Consider the following 23,136-nt stretch of genomic DNA (forward strand, 5'->3'; position numbering starts at 1 on the left):
TAAGGGAGGAGCGTGGACATCTCTGCTTTGGTTTCAGTAACTGAAAAACCCCCATTCGTAAATATTTTAATTTTTCTCACTGAAAAATGGAGGACTGAATAATTCTTAATTAAATGAAATTAAATGTTAGCTCAGCATGAATTTTACAGTTCTCCTATGGAAAAAAACAGATTCTGACCAGTTCCGCTCCCACTCCAGCTGCAGCCGGGCTCGGCGGTGGAGGCGCAGGAGCCCAGCGCTGATGAGGCCGTGGCACAAGCTTCGCTTGCTAATTATGGACCTAACAAAGGATGGACACACACAGAATCCACACCACATGTAAAGTGCTGTGGATTTGCAGTGTCAAGATAAAATCAAAACTAATGAACTTACCCAAATGGCCTAAGCAATATTTCTGAATCAGGCTGCACCCGACGCATTCCTTAAGGGATGTGTCCAGGTGACCTGGATCCACAGACAATGCTGAACAACACAGGAGTGAAAGGCAGTCAATATTAGCACGGCTCTATTAATACCATTAATAAAATGAAAGATTCAGATGACAAAACATGTTAATTATTTCTCTTCTCCCTCAGTTCAACATTCCAAGGCTAAAAACCAAGTTTAATATCTTTGTTTCTATGATGGCTTCTAGAGTCTTTTCTAAATTTAACACATTTCCCCTGGATTATATTTGAAGAATTTCCATGGTGCCGGTGGCACCGGGTCAGACCTGCACAGCATCTGGAATTCCCCATGTTACTGCTTTAGAATCTAACGAAACATCTACATGGCTGTCCTCTCTTGGGAGTGAAAATACTTGGTACTCAGGAATATCCTTTTCTCTTCTGGATAAATATTCGAATGTTTCACCCACCCTTGAAAGCAGCAGAACAAATACCAAGGAATCTCCCCTCTAAGTTGATGTTTTGACGCATGCAAGAGAAAGAGAAGTAACAAATGGTTGGACTCAATGATCCGGTGGGTCTCTTCCAACCTGGTTATTCTATGATTCTATGATTCTATGAAATAATCTCTGATGCACTCACTGCAATTTTCTACTGTGCTCTCCAAAAGAGCATTTTGAGGTCTCGTGACCCTGTTGGGTTCTCATTCTGACGGCCACTCAGACAGGGATGGATCCTCGCTCCTGCAGAGAGGCAGTGTGGTCTGGAGTGATGTCCCAGCAGAAGAATGAGGGGGCACCCTCGCTTCTGGTGGCAAAGGGGTCGAACAGGCTTTCCCACAGCTTTCACTTTCCGCGTAGACTCGCCCACGTCAGGGATGGATAATTGCTCTGGTGTTTCATTCCCCAGGCGCTCTCGGGTATCGTAGTTTTTTTGTGTCACTGTTGTTTAGTTGTCATCACAAGTCAGACCTGATGATTCAGGAAGTAACATTTTTGATGTAGTTTTGAAACACGCTTCTGTTAACCAAAGCATCTTTCTGTTGTGGGATTTCTGGAGACAAACGCCTTTGGGGAAATATTTCCGGCTGAAAAACATATAGTACTAGCCAGGTCACACGGCGGAAGAGTAAACAGCCCTTCTCCAGTGGCAACATCCAGGAGGAATGGTATAAATAGAAGACGGTGGAGACAGAGGGATCACATTCAGATCCCACAGCAATCTGTGCCACTTGCCTTGGGCTCTGGGTTGGATCCTTGTGCTCTCACCATGAGCTGTGCCGTCAGGCAGGTCATTACGACCTGTTCGCAAGGCAGGAACAGCACAGGCAGCTCTGCGGCTGGTGGGGCAATAAAGGTCTCCTCCGCCTCCTCGGGAAGACACGCTGCCTATGACTTTGGTGGTGCAGTTGCCAATTTTTCTGGCGGCAGCTTAAGCGAGGGGTTCCTTGGGAAGCAGCTGAGCACCGGCAGCGCTGCTGGTGGGAGCTTTGGAGCTACCCAGAGGGCTTGTTCTACCCTTGGATTCAACGGTGGAGGCATCTGCACGCGAGGCGTTGGTGGTGGTTTCACCAGGGCTGGTTGCAGTGATGGGATCTTATTTGCTAACAATGAAAAGGCGACGATGCAGAACCTCAACGACCGCCTGGCCTCCTACCTGGACAAGGTGCGTCTCCTGGAGAGTGACAACGCCGACCTTGAGTGCAAGATCAGGGAGTGGTACGCCAAGGTAGGGCCCAGCTGTGAACCACGGGACTACAGCTGCTTCCATAAGGAAATCGAAGACCTTCAAAACCAGGTAAAACATTGTTTTTCAAGAAAATCCTAATATTTCATTGGGCTTTGCTTTCATGGGCGGACAGACCAATGCTGAGGGGCAGAGGTAATATCTCTGGCTGTGCCCATGAAGTGATAGTTTATATGAAATAGAGGGTTTGAGGGAGGAGGATGCTGTATTTGCAGAGAACTGGGGTTTCAGCCCAGCCTGTTCCACCATGCTGGCACGTGGGTTTCCTCAGTGTAATCACAGAATGGTTTGGGTTGGAAGGGACCACGAAGGTCATCTAGTCCAATCCCCCTGCAGTAAGCAGGGACACCTCCCACTGGATCAGGGACTCCAAGCCCCATCCAACCTGGCCTTGAACCCCTCCAGGGATGGGGCAGCCACCACTGCTCTGGGCAACCTGGGCCAGGGCCTCCCCACCCTCAGCGAAACACATTTCTTCCTAAGATCTAGTCTAAACTTCTCCTCTTTCAGTTTAAAACCATTACCCCTTGTCCTATTGCTACTGGCATTGCTAAAAAGTTTTCCTCACCATATGCCTTCTGACTGATTAATAATCCCAATATGTGGAATCACTACAAAATAAGCAGGTTGCTCTACCCCCAGCAGATGTTTCCTCCAGGGCCTCCTGTAGCCAGAGGAAGCCACAAGCCCGAATCTCTCTCCTTTCTTTTTCAGATCCTGTGTGCAGCCATGGAGACTAATAAAATCCTTCTGAACATTGATAACAACAGGATGACTGCTGATGACTTCAGAGTGAAGTGAGTATGGTCCCGTGCTGGCCAGAGGGCCTCACGCTGCCCATGGAAGGGTCGGTGAGCAGTGGTGACGGGGGAATCCTAACACTCTGCTTGTTGTGCTGCTGGATGGAAGCGCAGATCTCTGTGAAAGGCGAGGGTATCGGTGATGATGTTCACGGCATTGCACGTCTCAAGTGAAAGAACCTGGTCTTAAGTTGTTTCCCTCACAAACTCAACTCCAGGGTTTGCCGTGGTTCTCTGACACACTGACCTCTCTTTGTTGCTCAAGGTATGAGACTGAATGTGGTCTCCGGCAAAATGTGGATGCAGATATTTGCAACTTGCGCCCTGTCCTGGATCAGCTGGCCAGCTGCAAGACCGACCTGCAGCTGCAGTGCGAGGCTCTGACTGAAGAGATGTGCTGCCTCAAGACAAACCACGAGGAGGTTAGATTGTCCCTTACCCTTAGAAAAATAAGAAGAAAAACGAAGGGAAGTCCCTCGAGTGTGAATATTATTGATGTCGTGCACACATTCCCTGCAGGAAATGAGCTGTCTGAGGAAACAGGCGACTGGAGATGTGAGCGTGGAGGTCAACGCCTGCCCTGGCCCAGACCTGCGGAAGATCCTGGAGGATCTGAGGTGCCAGTATGAAACGCTGATGGAGCGCAACCGCAAAGAGACTGAGCAGTGGTATGCCTGCAAGGTACTACATGCTTGCAGAGCTGTTCCCTGCTCTGCCTGTTGGGGGAAAAAGGGAAAAAAGAGAGATTAAGAACACTTAGTGGAGATGTCTTCATATCAGTAATGCTGTCATGGGTGTGCTCAGCATCAACCACCCACTTCCAGTGCTCTTCTGTTCACAGCAGAGGGGCTACCACACAGTGTTACAGGGCCACAAGAGAATCAATGGTGGGGGTTCAGATTTGGAAATACTCAGGTTCACTTCAGGGTGTGCACAAGCAGGGGAACAAAGCCCCTGGCACAAGGAGATGTTGTGGAGAGGTGAGGACAGGGATGCTCTTTTCTAACTTTGCAGATGGAGGAGGTGAATCTGGAGGTTATCACAAGCAGCCAGGAGATTGAGTCAAGCAACAAACAGGTCACCGAGCTGAAACGTCAGCTGCAGGCCTTGGAAATCAATGTACAAGCCCAGCTCACCATGGTAAGTGATGCCACTACGATTCACAGCTCAGAGTCCCCATCTCTCTTCTTTTTAGGAAGCTGTATGGCCAGAGATGTACCAGTAGCCAGATGGGCTAAGTTTGCACCATGCCCAGGTACCTTTGTGTTGTTCCCATTTCAGAAAGAAAACCTGGAATCCTCTTTGGCAGAAACCGAGTGTCGCTACAACAAATACCTGGCCGAGCTGCAGAGCCAGATCTCCTGCGTGGAGCAGCGGCTGGCTGAAATCCGAGCAGAAATGGAGTGCCAGAACCAGGAATACAAGACCCTCCTGGATGTCAAATGCCGCCTGGAGCAGGAGATTCAGACCTACCACTGCTTGCTGGAGGGGGGACAGCACGACATCATGTACGCAGGCTACAGGCAGACCCGGGCACAGTAACATCTCCATGCTTTGACTTACAGGGAGATGAAAATTCCTGATGCAAAGGGTAAAAGCAACACTGTGGTGAGGAACCAGTACCGACCTGTTACCAGGCAGGGCCTGTTAGCAAACCACGAGGTATATGAGGATTTGGCTCTGATAAATGTTCAAAGTGCCAGCCAGGGATCGTTTATCCCTCTTGGGCCAGGGAGGGCAGTCAGGAGAGGCCCCTGAGCTGTCCCAGCAGCATCGCGGCTCGATGAAGGGCGGTTTGCAGGGTGAGCTGGGCAAGGTGTGTTATAAACGCTGTCATTTAACTTTATTGGCTTTGCCACAGCCAGACAGGATTAGGGACTGGCTGTTAAATTAACTGAAACAATAAATTATCCAAATGCATTCAGATTCACATAACAATTTTAATTAAAGTTTGGGGAAATTTAATTTGTATGCAAAGCAGTTGGCTCTTCCCCTCCTCCCATTGACTGAGGTTTTGAAACAGCGAGACACACTGCTCATCTCATCAATGGGTGCAGACGCACGACCGGCCTGGGCACCTGCCTGCTCCAACAGTTTGGAAAATGGGTTATTTTAATGGTGGTGCCCTGAGCTGGGCTCTTCTGGACTCTCCAATCTTACAGCAGTAAATGAAAAATCAGGTTTTGTCCCCAAAATGCTGGTTGCAATGGTTGAAATGACACTGGTGGAGCTGGTTTTGGAGCCTTGTGTAAACACGAGAGTGTCAAGATAGAAAAGCAACCAGCAGGCAGGATGGAGGATGTGCAGTTGCTGCTCTTAGTGATTCTCATGGTTTGAAAGGGAAATGGCCAGTAGCAACTGAAGAGCATAACAGAACCGTGGAATGGTTTGGATTGGAACAGGTCTTAAAGCCCATCCAGTCCCACCCCTGCTATGGGCAGGGACACCTCCACTGGATCAGGGGCTCCAAGCCCCATCCAACCTGGCCTCGAACCCCTCCAGAGATGGGGCAGCCACCTCTGCTCTGGGCAACCTGAGCAGTTCCCCAGGGACAGCTACGAGTGGCTGCAGGTGTCCAGGGTGGGCATGTCAGGGCCTTGGTTACCAGCGCTGTCTCCTCTCCACAGAGGGCCAGTGGGAAGAGGAGTCCCTGCGACGTCGGCCGGAAGAAGCGGTGGGCTTAAAGCTGGTCTGTGTCAGCCGTGTCTGCCCTAAGCTTGGGCGCTCTGGGTGAGGATGCGGCATGCGAGGGGTCCTCTGGGAGTCTGTGAGTGTGACCGGGAGCTGCTGCTTTAGTCCTGCTGGGAAAGAGGACGCCGAGAGATCTCCAGGCTTTTCTGGGTTATGAAGAGGGGTTGGGGGTGGGCTCTGATTCCTGGAGAGAGGCAGTGCAGGGAGACAGCTCTGCAAGATCACAGTTGTGACTGTTGGTGGTAGAGCACGGGGATCGGTCAGGCTGTGGTAGAGGGATGGGGAGGGATGGAGCTATGGGACATTTATAAACCAACGCATAGAAAACATTTCAGACACTGGGGGCTGCTGGTGTTTAAATAGGAGCTTCAGCACAACACAGAAATATGGGACTGGCAGGGGGACTCAAAGTCAGCCACGAGTCTTTGACCAAGTATCTAAAATTAAGCAAGCTAGGAAGAAGATGGAAGAGAAGGATCAGCACAGAGCAAGAGGGATGTAAGAGAAAGCCAAGGGGGTGTGGGAAGGAGCCCCCTGACAACGCAACGCTTCCTGCTCTTCCCCAGCAGGGCTCTGCGGAGAAGAGAGCTTCCCTGTCAGCCCCACTGCACACCCCCTCAAGGAGGTCTCTTGAAGAACAAACCCTATGGAAAAAACAACGCAAAACCAGCCTGACAGTTCTCAGTTCTGCTTATGGCACCGGTCGGGAGGGGCTCTGCAGGGTGGCTGCCTTCCACCACCCACACTGCCTGCTGCCTTCATCCTCTGATGCTGCTTCAATCCACGGGGCTTCACCCGGGCAAAGCTGCTCTGCCGCCAGTCCTATATCACCAAAGCTTGTCTCTAATAAAACTTTCCTGCCACTTCTGCCGCAGCCTTGACCCTGAGAAATGATTTCTATAAGTAAATGAATATCCAAGTGTTAATGCAGATAGTTGTATTTCTCTTACACCTTTGGTTAGAAGTTTTCCTCTGATCTAGGGCCACAAAGCAACCTCTACAAGGGAAAAAAAGACAGGGAATGTTCCAAACTGCCACGCGGCTCCTGTGTGGAATCGAGGGGTGGTGATGGAGGGGCAGCTGGAGGAGGGTGGAGGGAAGAGAGCGGCTGAGGCTGTGGAAATGGACAGTTGCTACCAGAGGAGGAAGCATAAGCTAAGACATGAAACAGAGGAAAGAAACACTCAGGGAGGCTGGACAGAGCGCAGGGAAGGAGTTTCAAGGCAGTCTGACTGATGGTCTTCTGTGGAAAGAGACTTCTGGGTGAAAATCAAGTTTTCATTAAAGTAGGTGTGTGCTAATATAATATAATATCATATAATATAATATATAGTACTATACACAACACTTTTGAGTTGTTATGAATGCGCAGTAACAGGATAAAATCAAGAACAACAAGTTTTCCCGTCTAATCCTGAAGCAGTAACACTGAGAGCCAGGCTCTGCTGGGCTCGGCACACCCTTCTGGTGGAGCAAAACAATTCCCACAGAAAATGCTAAATAAAGCATCTCTAAATGGATTTTTCAAAAAGGTGAACAGGAAGAACCAGCTGGCAATGTGGGAAGATAAAAGGGTGAGACAAATTAATATGTGGGAGAGAATGTTTTTACAAGTAAGATACAATAAACAGACAGAAAAAAAAAAAAGATACTGGGATTTTATTACCACAGAGAGAGGAATTACAAAGACATTGAGGAACACAACTGCACTTTGCTGCTTGTGCAAGCAGAGACTGGAGATCAGCCTGGCCCTGTTGTGTTTAAAGACTGTGCCAAGCAGGTTGGGAGCCTCGCTCCTCACTCCGTGGCTCCATCAGCCTCTTTCTCTAAGGAGCTGGTGGATGGGGCTCGGAGCTCAAGCTCCCTGGAGGGGCTCAGCCTCCCCTCTGGGCAGCGGCCTCTCCTCTGTCTCTGCCTGGATAACAGACCCAGGTTCACCTTGTGAGCGTAATTGCTCTAGTGAGCTTGTGGACAAGGCTCTGAGTTAAATACTTTCTCTACCAAGTTCTGTATCTCCTCTCTCTGCAGCACTAATTGCTCCGCGCGTTGCAGTATTATTTAACCTGCCCCAGTGTTTACACCTCTAAGGTCACAGCATTAAGTGCAGGGCAGAAATAAAATGATGCCTTCCCTGCCACATGAGTTCATGAGCTGGACAGAGATGGGAAGTGACTGTGGAACCAGCTCAGGAGGAGATGGGGAAGAGAAGATAAATGAAATGCAGAGTACGCAGCGCATGGGACAACAGGACATAGACTGCAGGGAAACCTCTGTCAGGTTCCACACACACAGCTGTAAGAGCTCCTTCTCTCCTCTTCTAATGTGCAAATCTTGCCAAGCAAGAATGACTGAGTGTCTCAAAGACAGGCAGGGGCTGAGGGGATAAGACTGGGAGAGGAATCTAAGGATGCAAAGAGCAAGGGCAGGTGCCCCAGAGGGAAGAGGGGGTGTTCCATCAGCATTCTGTCTGGAAAGCAGAAGCTGTTGGCATCACGACCAGCAGCTGTGGATGAAACGCCTGGTGATCACTCCAGCACATATCGTGTCTGTCTTATATAGACAGCAGACACATGGGAATTACAACACCATCCGAGAAATCCCTGAGGAGTGAACATACCAGAGGTTTAAGACACCAGTGAAGAAACAGAAGAAAACAACCAGGTTTGCAAATTACCACTGCTGGAAATCAGCCACGAGTTAAGGACGGGACAGCACTGCACAATTACACCTGATTACAGGCACTGCACATTTTTAATAGTAGGTCATACTCTGATGTGATATATAAACTGTAATTTCTCTAGAAAAGTCTGTTCTATAAAATGCACAGACAGCTAGAGTCTCACTCACACCCACAGCAACTGTCTGTGGGGGCTGGATTTTTGTTTGCTGGCTTGTGTAACATGAAGAATTATACAGATAAGTAAACTGCTACAGTAATCAAGCAGGACATTTCTCAGCTGAGTACACTGAATAATATAATTTAAACTGTTGGAAAAAAACACATATTGAAAGCGTATTGAAATTAAATTTAGTTCAACTATGAAATAAAGACAAAAGGAAGGTGCCCCAGGGGGCTCTGGCTGCCCACCCCACTGGCTGCCTGGCTCTGTTACACCACTGTCTGGTATAGAATAGAATCACGGAATGGTTTGGGTTGGAAGGGACCTCAAAGCCCACCCAGTCCCACCCCTGCCATGGGCAGGGACACCTCCCACTGGACCAGGGGCTCCAAGCCCCATCCAACCTGGCCTTGAACCCCTCCAGGGATGGGGCACTGGACAATCTGCAACCAGGGCCTCCCCACCCTCACAGGGAAACATTTCTTCCTGAGATCTCATCTCAGTCTCCTCTCTTTCGGCTTAAAACCACTCCCCTCATCTTGTCCCTGCACACCGTGATCAAAAGTCTCTCCCCAGCTTTCCCACACCCCCCCTTTATCTGTAACTGAGTGCAGGAAGCACTGAATACTCCAGCTCTGTTGTGACCCATGTGGCTCTGCCAGCACCCAATTGCAGGCTAAAACCTTGCTTTCCCCCCACCCCGTACGAGTGAAATCGCTGCCGTTCCCTTCTCCCATCACTATTCCCATCTCACCCAATACAAATTCTCTCACACTCTTCTTTCCCATGACAATCATTAGTGCTTCCACAGATGCAAATACTGGACAGTCTGGGTCTACTGGCATCGTCTGGAAGGCGCTGGAAGGAAATTAAACCCCCGCACAAGACAAATCGGGGAAGATAGGGACCTTCAGTAGGAAGAAATGTGGTTCTGTCCTCCTCTGCATTTCACTGCACTTCTACTTCATCACTAGCAAATCTTCAGGGCTGGTTTGAAGAGGTGAACAGTCAGCAAGAAAGAAACTGAAACAGAGTAATCGCCTTGGTGTCTGAGGCATATTTAAGACTGAGAATGATGCTGTTACCAAGCTCATTGTGATAATTATTTCACTTGCCTTACAGGAATTTTGCTAAATGTGGTGGTATGAGCCAGTGACTCATTGGCCAGAGAAATGTCACGGTGTGCATTTGAGAGATGGGAGCATGAGGTCTGGAGCCAGCTCAGTATCACATCAAAGAAGTGCTTAATAAGTGATGCCTAATGGCTATTATGCAAATTATTAATGGTAATTACAAGTGACAAGATAAAATCATATTCCAGTGTGGTTGCACAAACATCACTGAGGCAATGCTTATGAAAGCAAAGTTCTGTCGGATTAGACACACCCTCCTTGTAGTTGACACAAGGAAACATTATCACTTTTGATAAGCAAAGCAAGCAGAGAGTGGAAGAGTCAGGCTGGCACGCTGCAAAATGCTGTGCCAGATCCAGTTCCTACATAAAGAGACTCCGCTGCCCACATCACAGAATCAAGGAGTGGTTTGGCTTGGAAGGGACCTTAAAGCCCATCCAGTCCCACCCCTGCCATGGGCAGGGCCACCTCCCACTGGATCAGGGGCTCCAAGCCCCATCCAACCTGGCCTTGAACCCCTCCAGGGATGGGGCAGCCACCCCTGCTCTGGGCAACCTGGGCCAGGGCCTCCCCACCCTCACAGGAAAACATTTCTTCCTGAGATCTCATCTCAATCTCTCCTTTTTCAGCTCAAAACTGTTCCCCCTCATCCAATCCCTGCACTCCATGAGCGTCATCATCCCCTGAGAATGCAGCATCCTCCCGCCTCCTCTATCACTGTGGGTCAGTATTTACCCTTGTGACCTCACGGGCCACTTGCAGATCTCTTGGCTTTTCCGTAATGCCCACAAGGCTTTACAGCCTTTGCCCAGCCACGGTGCTGAGATCACTGCTAATCCCGCTGGCTCACAGCCTGTCATCGCTTCCTGGACTTCCACCTGTAGGAAACCATTTGTTCCTTCTGTCTTACACTTCAGTTGTAAATCCTTCTGGGTCGTCTTTATGTCTTAGACTTGCGCAGTCCTTTCCTACGCAGAGTTCTACACCAGGGTAATGTCCCTAGGCTAGAGGAGCACAAATAATAACAAAAGTGGAGGTAAAAGCAATCCATTTGGTAGGGAAAAAAAGCTAGAGAAAGCAAACATACACATATTTCCACCCAAGGTCTCAGCCGAGCCTCCAAGCCTTGACACGGCCTGGAGTGAAGCTAACATGTGGCCATTAAGCTGCCCCGCTGGCCAGCAAACCCAGTCACAGCTACCCAGCACAGAATGAGAACCAGAATCTAACTGTTCTAAACCACAGCCTGGTTGGTCAGGGACTGCCTCTTGGATGCATTTTCTCTATCCGTCCCATGTTCAATGACCCAGGAGCCTGGTCAATCTGCAAAGGATGTAATTATACCCTGAACAGGAGTACTTTGGAAGAGTCGCATGACTATTTCTAACCTTCAGTGATAAAATGTGATTCGTAGCCCATGGACCTTTCAGCCAGGACAGAAGTAAAAGATTGTTTGGTGCTGCAAACCAATTTGGCTTTTAGAGCAAGACCTACTCCTTCCTATTATCAGGTAACTGATGAGAGAAGGAGATGAAAGGGCTCTTGCCCACCTGTAGAGAAATGTCCAGTACCTGCACTGTCTCCTCCTAATCCTAAGACTGAAAGGGAAAGGCAGCCTCCACCCAGGCTTTGCTGTTAGGTAACTTCTGAAAGCCTACACAGCAGAAGGAGAGCTCCAAGCACTCCAGACATTATATTAATTTCTCTTGGCTCTTACAGCCACACCCTGTCTTCAATTATATTCCTCAAAACGATGGATGAAAGGCAGATGCACTCCTTATCCTCCTTTTTGCTCTTAATTTTCACTACTGTGAGTCTAGGCTGTGTGGGGAGCACGGGAGATGTGTTTCTGGGGGGAGGACAGACTTGTATTTCAGGTACTGTGGTCTTAGCCAGGAATCTGAGCACCGACAGATGCCAGCTCTGTCCTTGAGCGAGTTATTTCACTACACCATATGAATAATGAATATTCCAGAATGCTGCCAGCCTTGGGTAGCGTCATTTTATCATCTGTGATCTAAGGAAAGAAATAAATGATCTCCCTGGAGAGTGGAGAGCCCTAACTTATGCTGGTGATAAGATGATCGCATCCACATATGCTTGAGGACTTGCTCCTTCCCTGGTGCCAGCAGCCACCTGAGTGCACACAGCAAGAAGTGGCCAAGGGTACGAGCGTGGGTTTCCTCCTGTCCGGAGGTGCCGGCTGCTCCCAGAGCTCCCTCACTGGTGTCACACTCACCACCACAGAGGATTTATCACAACCGCTCCTGTAAATACGGACATTGCTGAACGATTACTTGTGAAAGAGGTTGCTTGGGAATTCCACCCCGTAGGGAACAGAAGCCTCCGTCCCCTGGCGAGCAGAATCTCCTGTCATTACAGCAGTCTGCTGGAGACGGGCGCTGGCGCCAGCAGAGCCAGTTCTTCTGATGCTCCTCTGGCTGTTGCTTGCTTGGTTGTGCAGATGGTGCTCCTGGGACTGGCCTGGCCGTGCTAACACCAGATCCTACTCTGATTAAGAAACTCAGATAAGAAATGGGGAAGTTTTTCTCCTTATTTTGTGCCCAGCGCAATCCTAGTAATGGCAAAGACCTGTGGGATCACATCTCAGTCAATCCAGGGAACTGGATATATCGCCCACGGATACTCCCTTTCCTGTCATCTCTTTCGTTATCTCCAGTCACCACAAATTGAGGCAGCACGGACAGCAATTAAAGTAATTGAGCAATAACCTCAGTGAGGTTCACTCCAGCTTACACCAAGTCTGTCTAACCTCCAGACACAAACAGGGGGTTCCAACACTTAGCAGGCCTGAGCTTCGCAAGCTGTGAGCACGTCGGCTTCTTGTGTTTGCAGGAGCAGAGAAAAATTAACCACAAACAGGGAACTGAACCCACGGGGGAATTACCCCAGTGAATTAAGAAATCTCACAGCAGAGCATGTACTGGTCCTGCTGTTCGTCCTTGTGCCAGGGGACAGGCATCTGCACCACGATACCCTGGCCGTTTCGCTACTGCACACACTGTTAGTCACGCTTTTCAGAAGGGAGAATTTATATTAACTTCCCATTTCTGTTCCACAGACTCCAGCATGGCTTGTGCTATAAAAACGTTTATTGGACTAAGAAGAAAATAAATACAAATTAACAGAAGATAAAAGGCACTTTGATGTTATAAATACCAATGTTTCTTCTTTGTACATAATCTAGGGCACCTCTTTTTCTTGACTTGTTGTAAAGTTTGCATCATACAAAAAGCTGATGACTCATAAAACATTATTTTACTTTTTGGAATAAGCTGCTGACATGTAAAGTATCTTCCTTGTGAACTGGGATTTCTAGAGGGAAACTGCCTATGGGCTATTTATTCTTGGCATAAACAGCAGGACTAGCCAGCCCCGTGGGAAGAAGAAACACCCTCTAGGTGACACCCCCTTTGGAAGGTATAAATAGAGATCTGCCGCACCAACCACCCCGCAGTCTGATTCAAAATCAAGCTGTGCATCTTGCTTTGGGCTTTGGGTTGGATCTGCAGCTGTCCTCACCATGAGTTGTAGTATTAAGCAGACAACTGGCTCTCTCAGAGGCAGGACCAGCGGTGGCAGCTGTGTTATTGGTGGCGGTGGTGGTGGTGGAGGAGCACGGATCTCCTCAGTGTCTTCTGGAAGATACACAACTTGCGGGATAGGTGGTAGCCGAGGGTTTTCTGGTAGAAGCTACTGTGGTGGTGTGAATTACGGAGGAGGACTGAGCACCGGCAGCGTGGTTGGTGGAAACTATGGAGGTGGCCTAGGAGCCACTGTCCTTGGAGGATGCTCAGGCATGGGATTCAGCGGGGGCAGCGCTCGCTTTGGCGGTGGCATTGGTATTGGTCTTGGTGGAGGGGTAGTTGGAGGTGGTTTTGCTGGTGATGGCATTCTTCTTTCTGGTGACGAAAAGGTCACCATGCAGAACCTTAATGACCGCCTGGCATCTTACCTGGACAAGGTGAGGTGCCTGGAACAAGAAAATGCTGACCTGGAGTGCAGAATCAGGGAGTGGTATGCCAAGCAGGGCCCTTTTTGTGAGCCGCGGGACTACAGCTGCTACTATAAAGAAATAGAAGATCTTCAAAATCAGGTAATGTCCTTTCTCAGCTGCTCTCTCCTTTGTAAGCTTCTCCCACGGTGTCGGTTCACAACTTAAAGCAGTGATCAAGAGTAACATTTCATTGTTGTAATATGCTTGTTGTAAACAGCCATTAAGATGCTGCCTGTAGGAAGCCCTAGAGCTCAAAGGTGAAAACCTTGAGTGTTTGGACTCTTTCCATTGCTTTAGTTCATCAGATATATCAGAAGGGGAAAACGTTATGTTCATGCAATTGGCTCTCTAGTCTTTTGAATTAGACTTGTGCCAAGGTGTTTAAAGAGATATATGTCAAGAAAGCAGCTAAACGAAAAATAAATAATGGATCGCATTAATTTGCCTGAATCTATTTTGTTCTGCCACGAGTCTTGCAGAATTCCAGTTAAAAGTTATTCCCTTTTCTTCACAAGTTTACTCTTTCCTACAGAGCTGGGAAATACAGGGTACCTTATTAAAAATACGAACAAAGAGAGTGTTGCCACAACACATTTGAGAGTGCAATTTAAAATTCAAAACGTTTGTTTGCAAATTGTGTTTGGCAAAAATTCTGAGATGTCAAAGCACAAAGAAGAAAGTCAAAAGAACCCAGGAAACAGGCAGAATGAGACAGACTAACTAAGTCTTGAAACAAAGCTTTGAAATCTCTGATCTGTGAAAGTAAGATTGAGATGTAGAATGTCTGGGGATTGTGGCAGGTGGTGGCCAAATATAATTGTAGCTCCTTCACTGTCTGCATCAAAACCAGCTATTTTAGCACTTTAGTGCCTCCACTGCCCTTCACTGAGCGCTTGCCTCCTCACCTCCTACTACCCAATATTAAAACACAAAAGAGAAAGAGGTCAGGTCTGGCAGTGCTGGTCAGTGGGTGCACTTGAGCCTGGGGAAGCAGGGAAGAGACTTCAGGAGTGAATATTCTTATTCCAGATTGTCTGCGCAACCATAGACAACAACAAGATCATTCTGAACATCGATAACAGCCGGATGACAGCTGACGACTTCCGAGTGAAGTGAGTACCCCTGCGCACACAGCTGCCTCCTGCCTCAGTCCCTGCTCACAGAGCGCGAGAAGGTCTCGGATAGGTCTGCGATCTGCTGGTCAGGACAGGCTGGAGGCAACAGATATTCCACCCACTCCCTCTAGAGCTGCCTTAATTAGCGGCAGCTCCAGGACGGAAAGATTGGGAGAACGAGATGGTTTTGTGTGGAGATCAGAGTTCTTTGGAAAGTAGAAGGGATCCACAGCCAGGGAGAGGCGCGGGTTCACCCATGGTTCAGGCACGTGGTGTCTTGCAAAGGGGAAGCATTTGTTTTTTCTTGTTGGAGTGCAACAACATGGTGAGTGACACCTCTGCCCCAGTTAAAAATTAGGCCAGTTAGGAAAACATTGTATGGAAGATGGGTTGTTAAGTGAAAAAAGAAAAGAGCAGATGGTGCTGTCAGACACTGACTGTTTCTTGCTTTCCTTCTCATCCCAGGTACGAGACGGAGCTGGCCCTTCGCCAGAGCGTGGAGGCCGACATCAACGGCTTGCGCCAAGTCCTGGATCAGCTGACGCTCTGCAGGTCTGACCTGGAGGCACAGCTGGAGTCACTGCGGGAGGAGCTCTGCTGCCTGAAGAAGAACCACGAGGAGGTAACTGAAAGCGTTAACTCATGCGAGATTTTTCCAGATTGTCTGTGCAACCACAGACAACAAGATCATTCTGAACATCGGTAACATCTGGATGACAGCAGAAAGCATTAATTCATTCAGGATCCATCACCCTCCCTCTTCTCGAGAGAGAGGAGCCCTGGCGTGCTGGCTGTGGAGGGGCAGGTGGTGGATGGAGATGATGCATGTGAACAAGGAGCTGTGAATGTCTCTTCCCTATGAGGGGAACAACTTTCCTACGGGGGAACTAAGCTTCCTCAAGTTTTTAAAAGATGACTCCATGTGGGTTGTATTTTCCAGGAAATGAGCTGTCTGAGGAAACAGTCGACTGGAGATGTGAGTGTGGAGGTCAATGCCTGTCCTGGCCCAGACCTCAGAAAGATCCTGGAGGAGATGAGATGCCAGTATGAAACGCTGATTGAGCGCAACCGCAAAGAAGTTGAGGATTGGTATGAGTGCAAGGTGAGTACATTTAGGCAGCTCTGCCTTTCCCTTAGTAATGGTTGCACACTGATTTATTACACATTGAAGCAACACAATGTACTGTAACAATGTTCAGCTGAGAGAGTTCACCCAAATTTTCCTGATTTCATGTCTTTTGCAAGCTCCTCTACTCTTTCCTTAATACTTAATCTGACTTAAACACCTTTATTTCAGATTGAGGAGGTGAATCGGGAGGTGATTACAAGCGGGCAGGAGGTAGAGACGTGCAACAACCAAGTTACCGAACTAAGACGCCAATTGCAAGCCCTGGAGATCGATCTCCAGGCTCAGCTCAGCCAGGTGAGTGGTGACCTGGTGCAGAGCTCAGGTTTCTCACAGTTACGCTTTGATATAAGAATTTGTAGTTTAAATACAGTGTTTCTCATGCTTGTATTGTGCCACATCGCTCCTTAGAGGGACAACTTGGAGTCCTCACTGGCCGAGACAGAGTGTCGCTACAACAACCACCTTGCTGAGCTGCAGAGCCAGATCACCTGCGTGGAGCAGCAACTGGCGGATCTGCGGGCAGAGATGGAGTGCCAGAACCAAGAGTACAAGATCCTGCTGGACGTCAAATGCCGTCTGGAGCAGGAGATCCATACATACCGCTGCCTGCTGGAGGGTGGACAGCAGGACCTTATGTAAGTAAACTTGGGACACCAAACAATAGAATAAAATACCCACGCCCTGGCTATTTTAACATGACAGCAAAGCGAGCAGTAGGCAGAGGCACTGCACAGCTCCTTCACCCTCACTGACTTAGTCAGGCTGCCTGGTGACAATCTGCTTTCTCCTCCGTGTCAGCACGGCCAGGTCACTGCGAGGGTCTGCCAATCTGCTGCCAAACACAACAACAGCTCGAGAGCAACCGGAGCAATGAAAAGCTGTAATTCTAGTTTATCTGTCATTTCCTTCACTAAAACATTATTTTCTTGTCCCCTCAGTCAGCAAGGAGGAATCAGTCAGTCTTCAGGTCTAGGAGGAGGAGTTGCAAGAACAAGTGGAATAGGAGGAGGAGGTATCATTAGAACAAGCCACACTTACACTGCGTCTTCCCAGATGCCATCCTGTGCAGCTGCGGAGATACAAGGTGAGAACTGCAATGATCTACAGAATCTCCACTGTCTCCTTTATTCTAATGCAGCAATCAAGATCTTTCCCAAGATCTTTGCTTACAGGTGCTATTTAAGAGTTTTATTGTGAAGCTACTGGGTAATACGGGATAGAAAGCTTTGAGGAAGCTGGGACAGCAGAAGCTATGACCCTGCTAGGCAGCACAAGAGCTGCAAAAAGGGAGGAGAGGGAAGAAGGAGAGAAAGGGGAAGGCAAGAGTCAGCAGACAGGCAAGGCACAGAGAGCAGGGGGGAAGGACTGACATGAAATCTGGGACAAAGGAAGGAGCAGGAGAAAGCAAAGTGCCCAGAAATCAGAAGAAAAGAGCAGGAATCATGGGAGTACTGGCAGAAAACTGCCAGTGTGCTGCTTCAGGGGGAGACTTCCAGACAAACTGAAAAAGAAAGAATTATGGTGACATTTGGTCCAGGAGAAGGAGAGTGAGTCAGGGCATCGTTCCGGCAAGGACCCCGATGTGTTCCTCATCCAGGCTGCTGCTGCTGCTGCCATGTCTGCAGTTTCTACCATTTGGCATTTTTCTGTCCAAGGGCAAACCTCGCTCCAGCCAGCTAAAATCCAACCTGCCTGCCTGGCAGGGAACCATCTGAGCTGTCCAGCAAGGGACAGTATTTATCTGAAACTCTAATTGAATTGGCTTGTGAAATGATCACGTGCACAGAGTGACAGTGTGGGAAAGAATCTATTTTTGCTGTAAACAAAGTAATATTTCCTTTCATCTCTCCAGTGCCTTGCAGGAGGATTTGCGATTAAGCAGAGAAATGAGAATGGCCAACAAGAGAAGCCTGAAGCAGAACCACGGATAAAGAGAGAGAATATTTACTGTATGCCTCTGCAAAGAGCGAGGAGCGCGCTCTTTTGTATTACTCAGCCATGCTAAGCGATGTGTCAGAGGGATAAGCAGAGCATTGGGCCACATTCTGCTTTGTTTGCTATTTGCTCTTTCCAGTCTGTGTTGCTGTGTGTGCCCAAGCACCATGACTACTGCTGGAGCGAACCAGCAGTACGAGCACTGATGTACCTGCTGGTGAAAAAGCTTTCCTAATAAAACCTTGCTTCTGCCTCATGCAATCAAGAAAGCTGTGTCTGCAAACTGAGTTCCTTTAGAAAATCAGGTGCTGGGCCATGCACAAGGGTCACCTACACTGGTCGGGGTCCCACTCCACAGGGAACAAAGCCATTTCACCAGTGGGAGCCCTGCTGACCTTGCAGGTCTTGTCCCCCTCCTCCCTGTCCCAGCCTGCAGCACACGCTGCCCGTTCCTGCACGACACCCTCCAACACAGATGCCCGCGGGCTCCCCACAGGGCACTTAGCTAAAACCCAGCTTTAGCAGAACAGTGAAAGTCAGAGACGGCACATCTGGAGGCAGACGGCCTCGGCCCCAGCCTGGTGCTGACACATCTGGGCTGTGCCCTCTCCTACTTCATCATCCAGCCTGGGATGGTGATAAGGTTGCGAGGGAAATCTTGATCTCCACAACTGATTCGGCCTATACTCCATCCTACCCCTTTCATTTCACAGGAATCTTCCCACTGGGACAAGGACTGGAGGATGAGTCATTTACTGGTCATCCTTCTGTTTCAGAGTTTCAATCTGAACATCAGGAACATCATAGTTAGAGTGCACACACCTTCTCTGGAGAACTGGAAGGGGCAGGATGGGAGCTGCAGAAGTGCAGCTAAACAGAGAATACAATGAAGAAAAAAATCAGCTAAGAGCTCTGGATACACAGAGCCATTACGTCTCAAAGCTCACAAGCACGGCAAAGAACGTTCCCTCCTTTGGGTCCCAAAGAGCAGCCGTGTAGCTGGTGCTGAGTCAGAGTGGACTGGCGTGGCCTGCGCCCCGACACTGACCTGCCCAGAGAAACGAGGGCAGCAGCTGGGTAACTCAGGGCCCTAGAGCATGTCTGGTGGGTGCAGCCGTGGGAACCAGCCATGGGGAGCTTGCAGAGTCGTTCTGGGTTTGGAGACTTTTCAAATCCATTATGAGCTGGAGGCTGTTCAGACGATTATATTGTTTGTTGGTGCAGAAAACCAAGCAGTGATCGGTTTTTCCATGCCCACGCCACCCTGCAGGTTCACAGCTAAAAGAGCAGCACTGGATCTGCTGCATCTACTTCTGCAATGTTGCTGTTACAGGAAGAGTCGTAGCCACTTCTGAGGTGACATGGCAAAGCAAAAACATTTTGAGGCCATCCTTACAGCACTGTGTGGCTCGCTTCTTCAGAAAGACCTTATAGTGGCTTCCAGTATCTGAAGGAGCTACAGGAAAGCTGAGGAGGGACTTCTTACAAGGGAATGGAGTGATAGGACGAGGGAGAATGATTTTAAATTGGAAGGGGAAGATTTAGATTAGACATTAGGAAGAAATTCTTCATGATGAGGGTGAGGAGGCCCTGGCTCAGGCTGTCCAGAGCAGTGGTGGCTGCCCCATCCCTGGAGGGGTTCAAGGACAGGTTGGGGCTTGGAGCAACTGGATCCAGTGGGAGGTGTCCCCACCTGTGGCAGGGGGTTGGAACTGGATGTGCTTTAAGGTCCGTCCCAACCCAAACCATTTCACGGTTCTTCTCTATCATCAGTTCTTTTCTACAACCACCAATTTCTCTGTTACTACAGAAACAGACTTGACACAACCTGAAAGCCTCCAGGAAAGCAGTGTCTCCAAGGCCTGTAGGTAGCAACTATCTGAAGAAGCTCAATCATCACTGCATCAGGCAGCAGGGGAAAGGTGCCTGTCTCCTGTTGTAAAAGACCATGGAGAGAAGATGTCTCAGTGGTATTTCTTTTATCTCATCTACCCAACGCTAAACCTAGCAGCACCCAGGGGCTGGAGCAAAGTAAGAGAACACAGCACTGGAACAACTGCAGCTTCAACTCAGAAGAGTGGCCATAGAAGTTTTTAAACTAGAAGTTGGAAAGCAAATCTTTCCCTTTTCCCTTCCCATTGTCTTCTCCTGCGCTGTTCAGGGCAAAGACAGACAATAAGATAATCCACTGCTGCCCTTTCTGGCCTCAATCTTTCCCAGTCTGTGAGTCCTCACACTCATTTCTAAGCATATAAAGATACTGAACCAATGCTTTTCCAGTTTTGAGTCTTCTAGAAACTCTAGGCTACAGACCCCATATAAAAGTTTGTGCTTCTGGGGTCCCAGCTGACTCCCAGCAGGGCTGGGACAGTCTCCCTCTCTTAGGAACTGCTACTGACATCTAGCTGCTCCTCCTGATTCCCTGGGACCCCATCAAAGGCCTTGCCGCTCTTCCCACCCTTCCCACCGGGTCCAGCAGATGCAAAGCACACACTTTCACAAAGGAGCTGTCCTAAATTCCTGAGAGGTGAAAGAGACCTAATGACACGGCCACAAGGACTCCAGCGATCCAGACTTTATGACTATGCCCCAGGAAAGCCCCCGAGGGTGAACAGACTCAGCTCCTAAGACGCTGTGATGTTGTTTGTGGACCTACAGGTTGGGAAGCGTCTGGAAAGCAGTTCATGAGAAGGTAGCTTGGGATAAACAGTTCCCCAGCAGAAAACACCCTGGAAACAACCCTTATATTAAGGAGCTGCAAATTATAGAGCGGCAAACCTTGGGTTGGAAACTCCATTTCCATGAGATTTCCATATTCCTTTGTGCTAATGAGACAGACCCAGGAAGTTTATGGGTTCAAATAACAGAATGAAAACAGAAGGGAAAGCTTAGTTTATTTTTTTTAACTTCTTCAGAACAACATTTAATTTTATCTTGGTTTAAGCAGTGCTGCCGTTTCCTGAAGACAAAAAGAGAGCAAGCGGGTGCCATGCGAGGATCCTGGGCAAAGGCGCCTGCGGACGGCTCACAGCAGAAAGGGTGGGTCTGAAGGATACTGCTCCAGCCCCACAGGGGACCAGGGTATCTTGGAAGAGCCCAAATCATCCTCTGTGCTGTCCGCAATAGGCACGTAGACATCCTCCCCTCCCATAAAGGAGTAAGTCGTTCCCTGTTTCTGCCTGCATTACTCTGATGTGCTAAAATGATAAGTGTGGAGCAGAGGAAGGAATGTGTGCTCAGGCAGAAAAGATGCTTGCTGCAGACAGCTGTTGGGAAACTCCCGAGGAATCGCACGCAGCACAGGCAGAGCTTCAAGCGCTGCACTATTACATCAGTTTCGGCTCATTCTTGCCACCACACCCTACCTCCAATTATGTTCTCCAGTCCTAGTAATGAAATCCAGGTATTCCTTCCTATACACAATAATTTTATTATCTTTTTCACTTATTCCGAGCTTTACTCCTTTGTATTTAGAGCCTGAGTGGTGCACAGCTTGGAAGGAAGGGCAAGCTGGCATTCGGGCATTGCAGTTCGATACAGGAGACCCAGGTTCAACTGCAGACTCTGCCAGCAGCGCACTCTTTTGAGTACATCGCTTGGAGCATGCCGCTCCACACCTCTGTCTCCAGCCTGCTGGAGATAGCACAGGAATGCTGCTGACTTTCCTTATACTGGATAAGAAATATCTGAGGAAGCAGAGATAAGGGAAAGCATCTTTTCAGCAGAAACAGGGAGGATAAGAGCAATAAAATGATGAGCAAATCCATGAATACTGGGCTAATTCAGTTCTTCATTAAGTGGGATTATTTACTTGCCATAATAATAGCTATTCTGATCCACAATCCTGACCCAGATCAAGGATCTGAACAAGAGTTTGAGCTCATTTGTTCTCTGGTGAAGCAGGCTCAGAGAATTTCTTACAGTGAATGGTTAAGCTTCGGAAAGCTGTGGAATGCCTGTCACTTGCTCCACAGCCAGCAGAAACAGGTTCTCCCTAGAGGGAAGGCCATTGCCCTTGCGTCTTAGCAGAACACCTCATGAAAATGAACTTAGTCTGGATTTTCACAGAATCACAGAACAGTTTGCGTTGGAAGGGATTTAAAGATCATCCAGTTCCAAAACCCTTGTCATGGGCAGGGACACCTCCCAGTGAATCTGGTTGCTCAAACCCCAATCCAACCTGGCCATGAACACCTCCAGGGATGGGGGAATTATAACTTCTCTGGGTCTCCTCGCCCTCACAGGAAAACACTTCTTCCTAAGATCTCATCCAAATCTCCCCTCCTTAAGCTTAAAACTGTTCCCTCTCGTCCTATCCCTGCACTCCCTGATCAAGAGCCCCTCCCCAAACTTTCCTGGAGCCCCTTTCATACCAGAAGGCTGCTATGAGGTCTCGTGATGTCAGAAGAGTGAAAGGTTTCTTACTTTTTAGTTTCTCTGCCTAGTAAAGGTTTGGAGATATCAGTGATAGAGAAGGACCTCTCGTTTGTGATTAATCCATCTTCTCCAAGCCAGTGCAGAACTGTATGGGGCAACAACTGCTCTGCCAGCCGTACCAGCATTTCGCTCTTTATATTTCCTAGGACAGGAGTCCCAAACCTCTCATTAGAACGCTGCACATATTGACAGAGAAATCACCCACTGGATGCTTCCACTCCCATTCACTGTTTCAAAACCCCCACCCTGCGCCAGCAGCAATCACCATCCATAATGATGGAAACTGCAGAAATGCCTTTCCCTGAACAACAGGAAATATTTAAAGTCCTTTTACCTCGCTCTATGCTCTCCACATAAATAAACAAACCCTGAGTGAATTACTGGAGAGCCACGATCACACATGGAGAACCTTTCATCCCTGTCCCTTAGGAGATCGCTCTGCGGTGTCACCCGACTTGCAGCAGAGGGTTCTGGAGTTGTCATTTTGCCAATGGAGAGACTTAAAGGTCAATCTCCACGTCTCCGATCTTTCCATAAAGTCCTTACATCATTCCTTACACATCATTCTGGAGTCAAACTTTGTCCTTATTCCTTCTTTTTCATCTTACGTATTTCAACATCAGCACCTTGCATGAAAACTGCTTGTTCAACTCAAAATAAAATGAAAATAAATTAATGAGAGATAAAGAGCTCTTTGATGCAATAACCTTTAATGATTTCTTCCTGGTATATAATTTAGGACAGTGTTTTTCCTGGCTTAATGTTGTAAAGTTTGCATCATAAACAAAAAGCTGATGATTCATAAAACATTATTGCTAATGCATTTTTGAAATTAGCAAGAGACATGTAAAGCATCTTCCTTGTCGACCAGGATTCTTGAAAGGAAACTTCCCTTTGAGAAATTAT

The 23,136-nt window shown here is 48.4% G+C and overlaps 2 protein-coding genes and 1 long non-coding RNA gene across 4 annotated transcripts; 2 read left to right on the forward strand and 1 right to left on the reverse strand.

The window, feature by feature from the left end:
* The first annotated feature begins 1,568 nt into the window (after positions 1–1,568).
* Positions 1,569–6,490, forward strand: LOC138731210 (keratin, type I cytoskeletal 19-like). 2 transcript variants are annotated; one of them, XM_069877020.1, is made up of 8 exons: positions 1,569–2,183; positions 2,847–2,929; positions 3,198–3,354; positions 3,452–3,613; positions 3,947–4,072; positions 4,214–4,440; positions 5,560–5,662; positions 6,190–6,490. In XM_069877020.1, the coding sequence occupies exons 1-7, from the start codon at positions 1,656–1,658 to the stop codon at positions 5,645–5,647; spliced, it is 1,371 nt and encodes a 456-aa protein (XP_069733121.1). In that variant the 5' UTR covers positions 1,569–1,655; the 3' UTR covers positions 5,648–5,662; positions 6,190–6,490. The 2 variants fall into 2 exon arrangements, with proteins under 2 accessions (XP_069733121.1, XP_069733120.1); XM_069877019.1 differs by having other exon boundaries at positions 6,193–6,490.
* A 6,572-nt stretch (positions 6,491–13,062) lies between these two features.
* Positions 13,063–18,062, forward strand: LOC138731204 (keratin, type I cytoskeletal 19-like). Its single transcript, XM_069877013.1, has 8 exons — positions 13,063–13,713; positions 14,644–14,726; positions 15,195–15,351; positions 15,670–15,831; positions 16,027–16,152; positions 16,267–16,493; positions 16,797–16,942; positions 17,711–18,062. Exons 1-8 carry the CDS (start codon positions 13,141–13,143, stop codon positions 17,734–17,736), a joined length of 1,500 nt encoding a protein of 499 aa, XP_069733114.1. The 5' UTR covers positions 13,063–13,140; the 3' UTR covers positions 17,737–18,062.
* A 2,707-nt stretch (positions 18,063–20,769) lies between these two features.
* Positions 20,770–22,817, reverse strand: LOC138731263 (uncharacterized). The gene is made up of 3 exons (XR_011339145.1): positions 22,565–22,817; positions 22,219–22,372; positions 20,770–21,479 (listed from the first exon to the last, which is right to left on the reverse strand). It is a non-coding gene; the product is annotated as an uncharacterized lncRNA (long non-coding RNA).
* Between the last annotated feature and the right edge of the window lie 319 nt (positions 22,818–23,136).

The sequence above is a fragment of the Phaenicophaeus curvirostris genome, chromosome 26, assembly GCF_032191515.1.
Source record: "Phaenicophaeus curvirostris isolate KB17595 chromosome 26, BPBGC_Pcur_1.0, whole genome shotgun sequence".
NCBI lineage: Eukaryota > Metazoa > Chordata > Aves > Cuculiformes > Cuculidae > Phaenicophaeus > Phaenicophaeus curvirostris.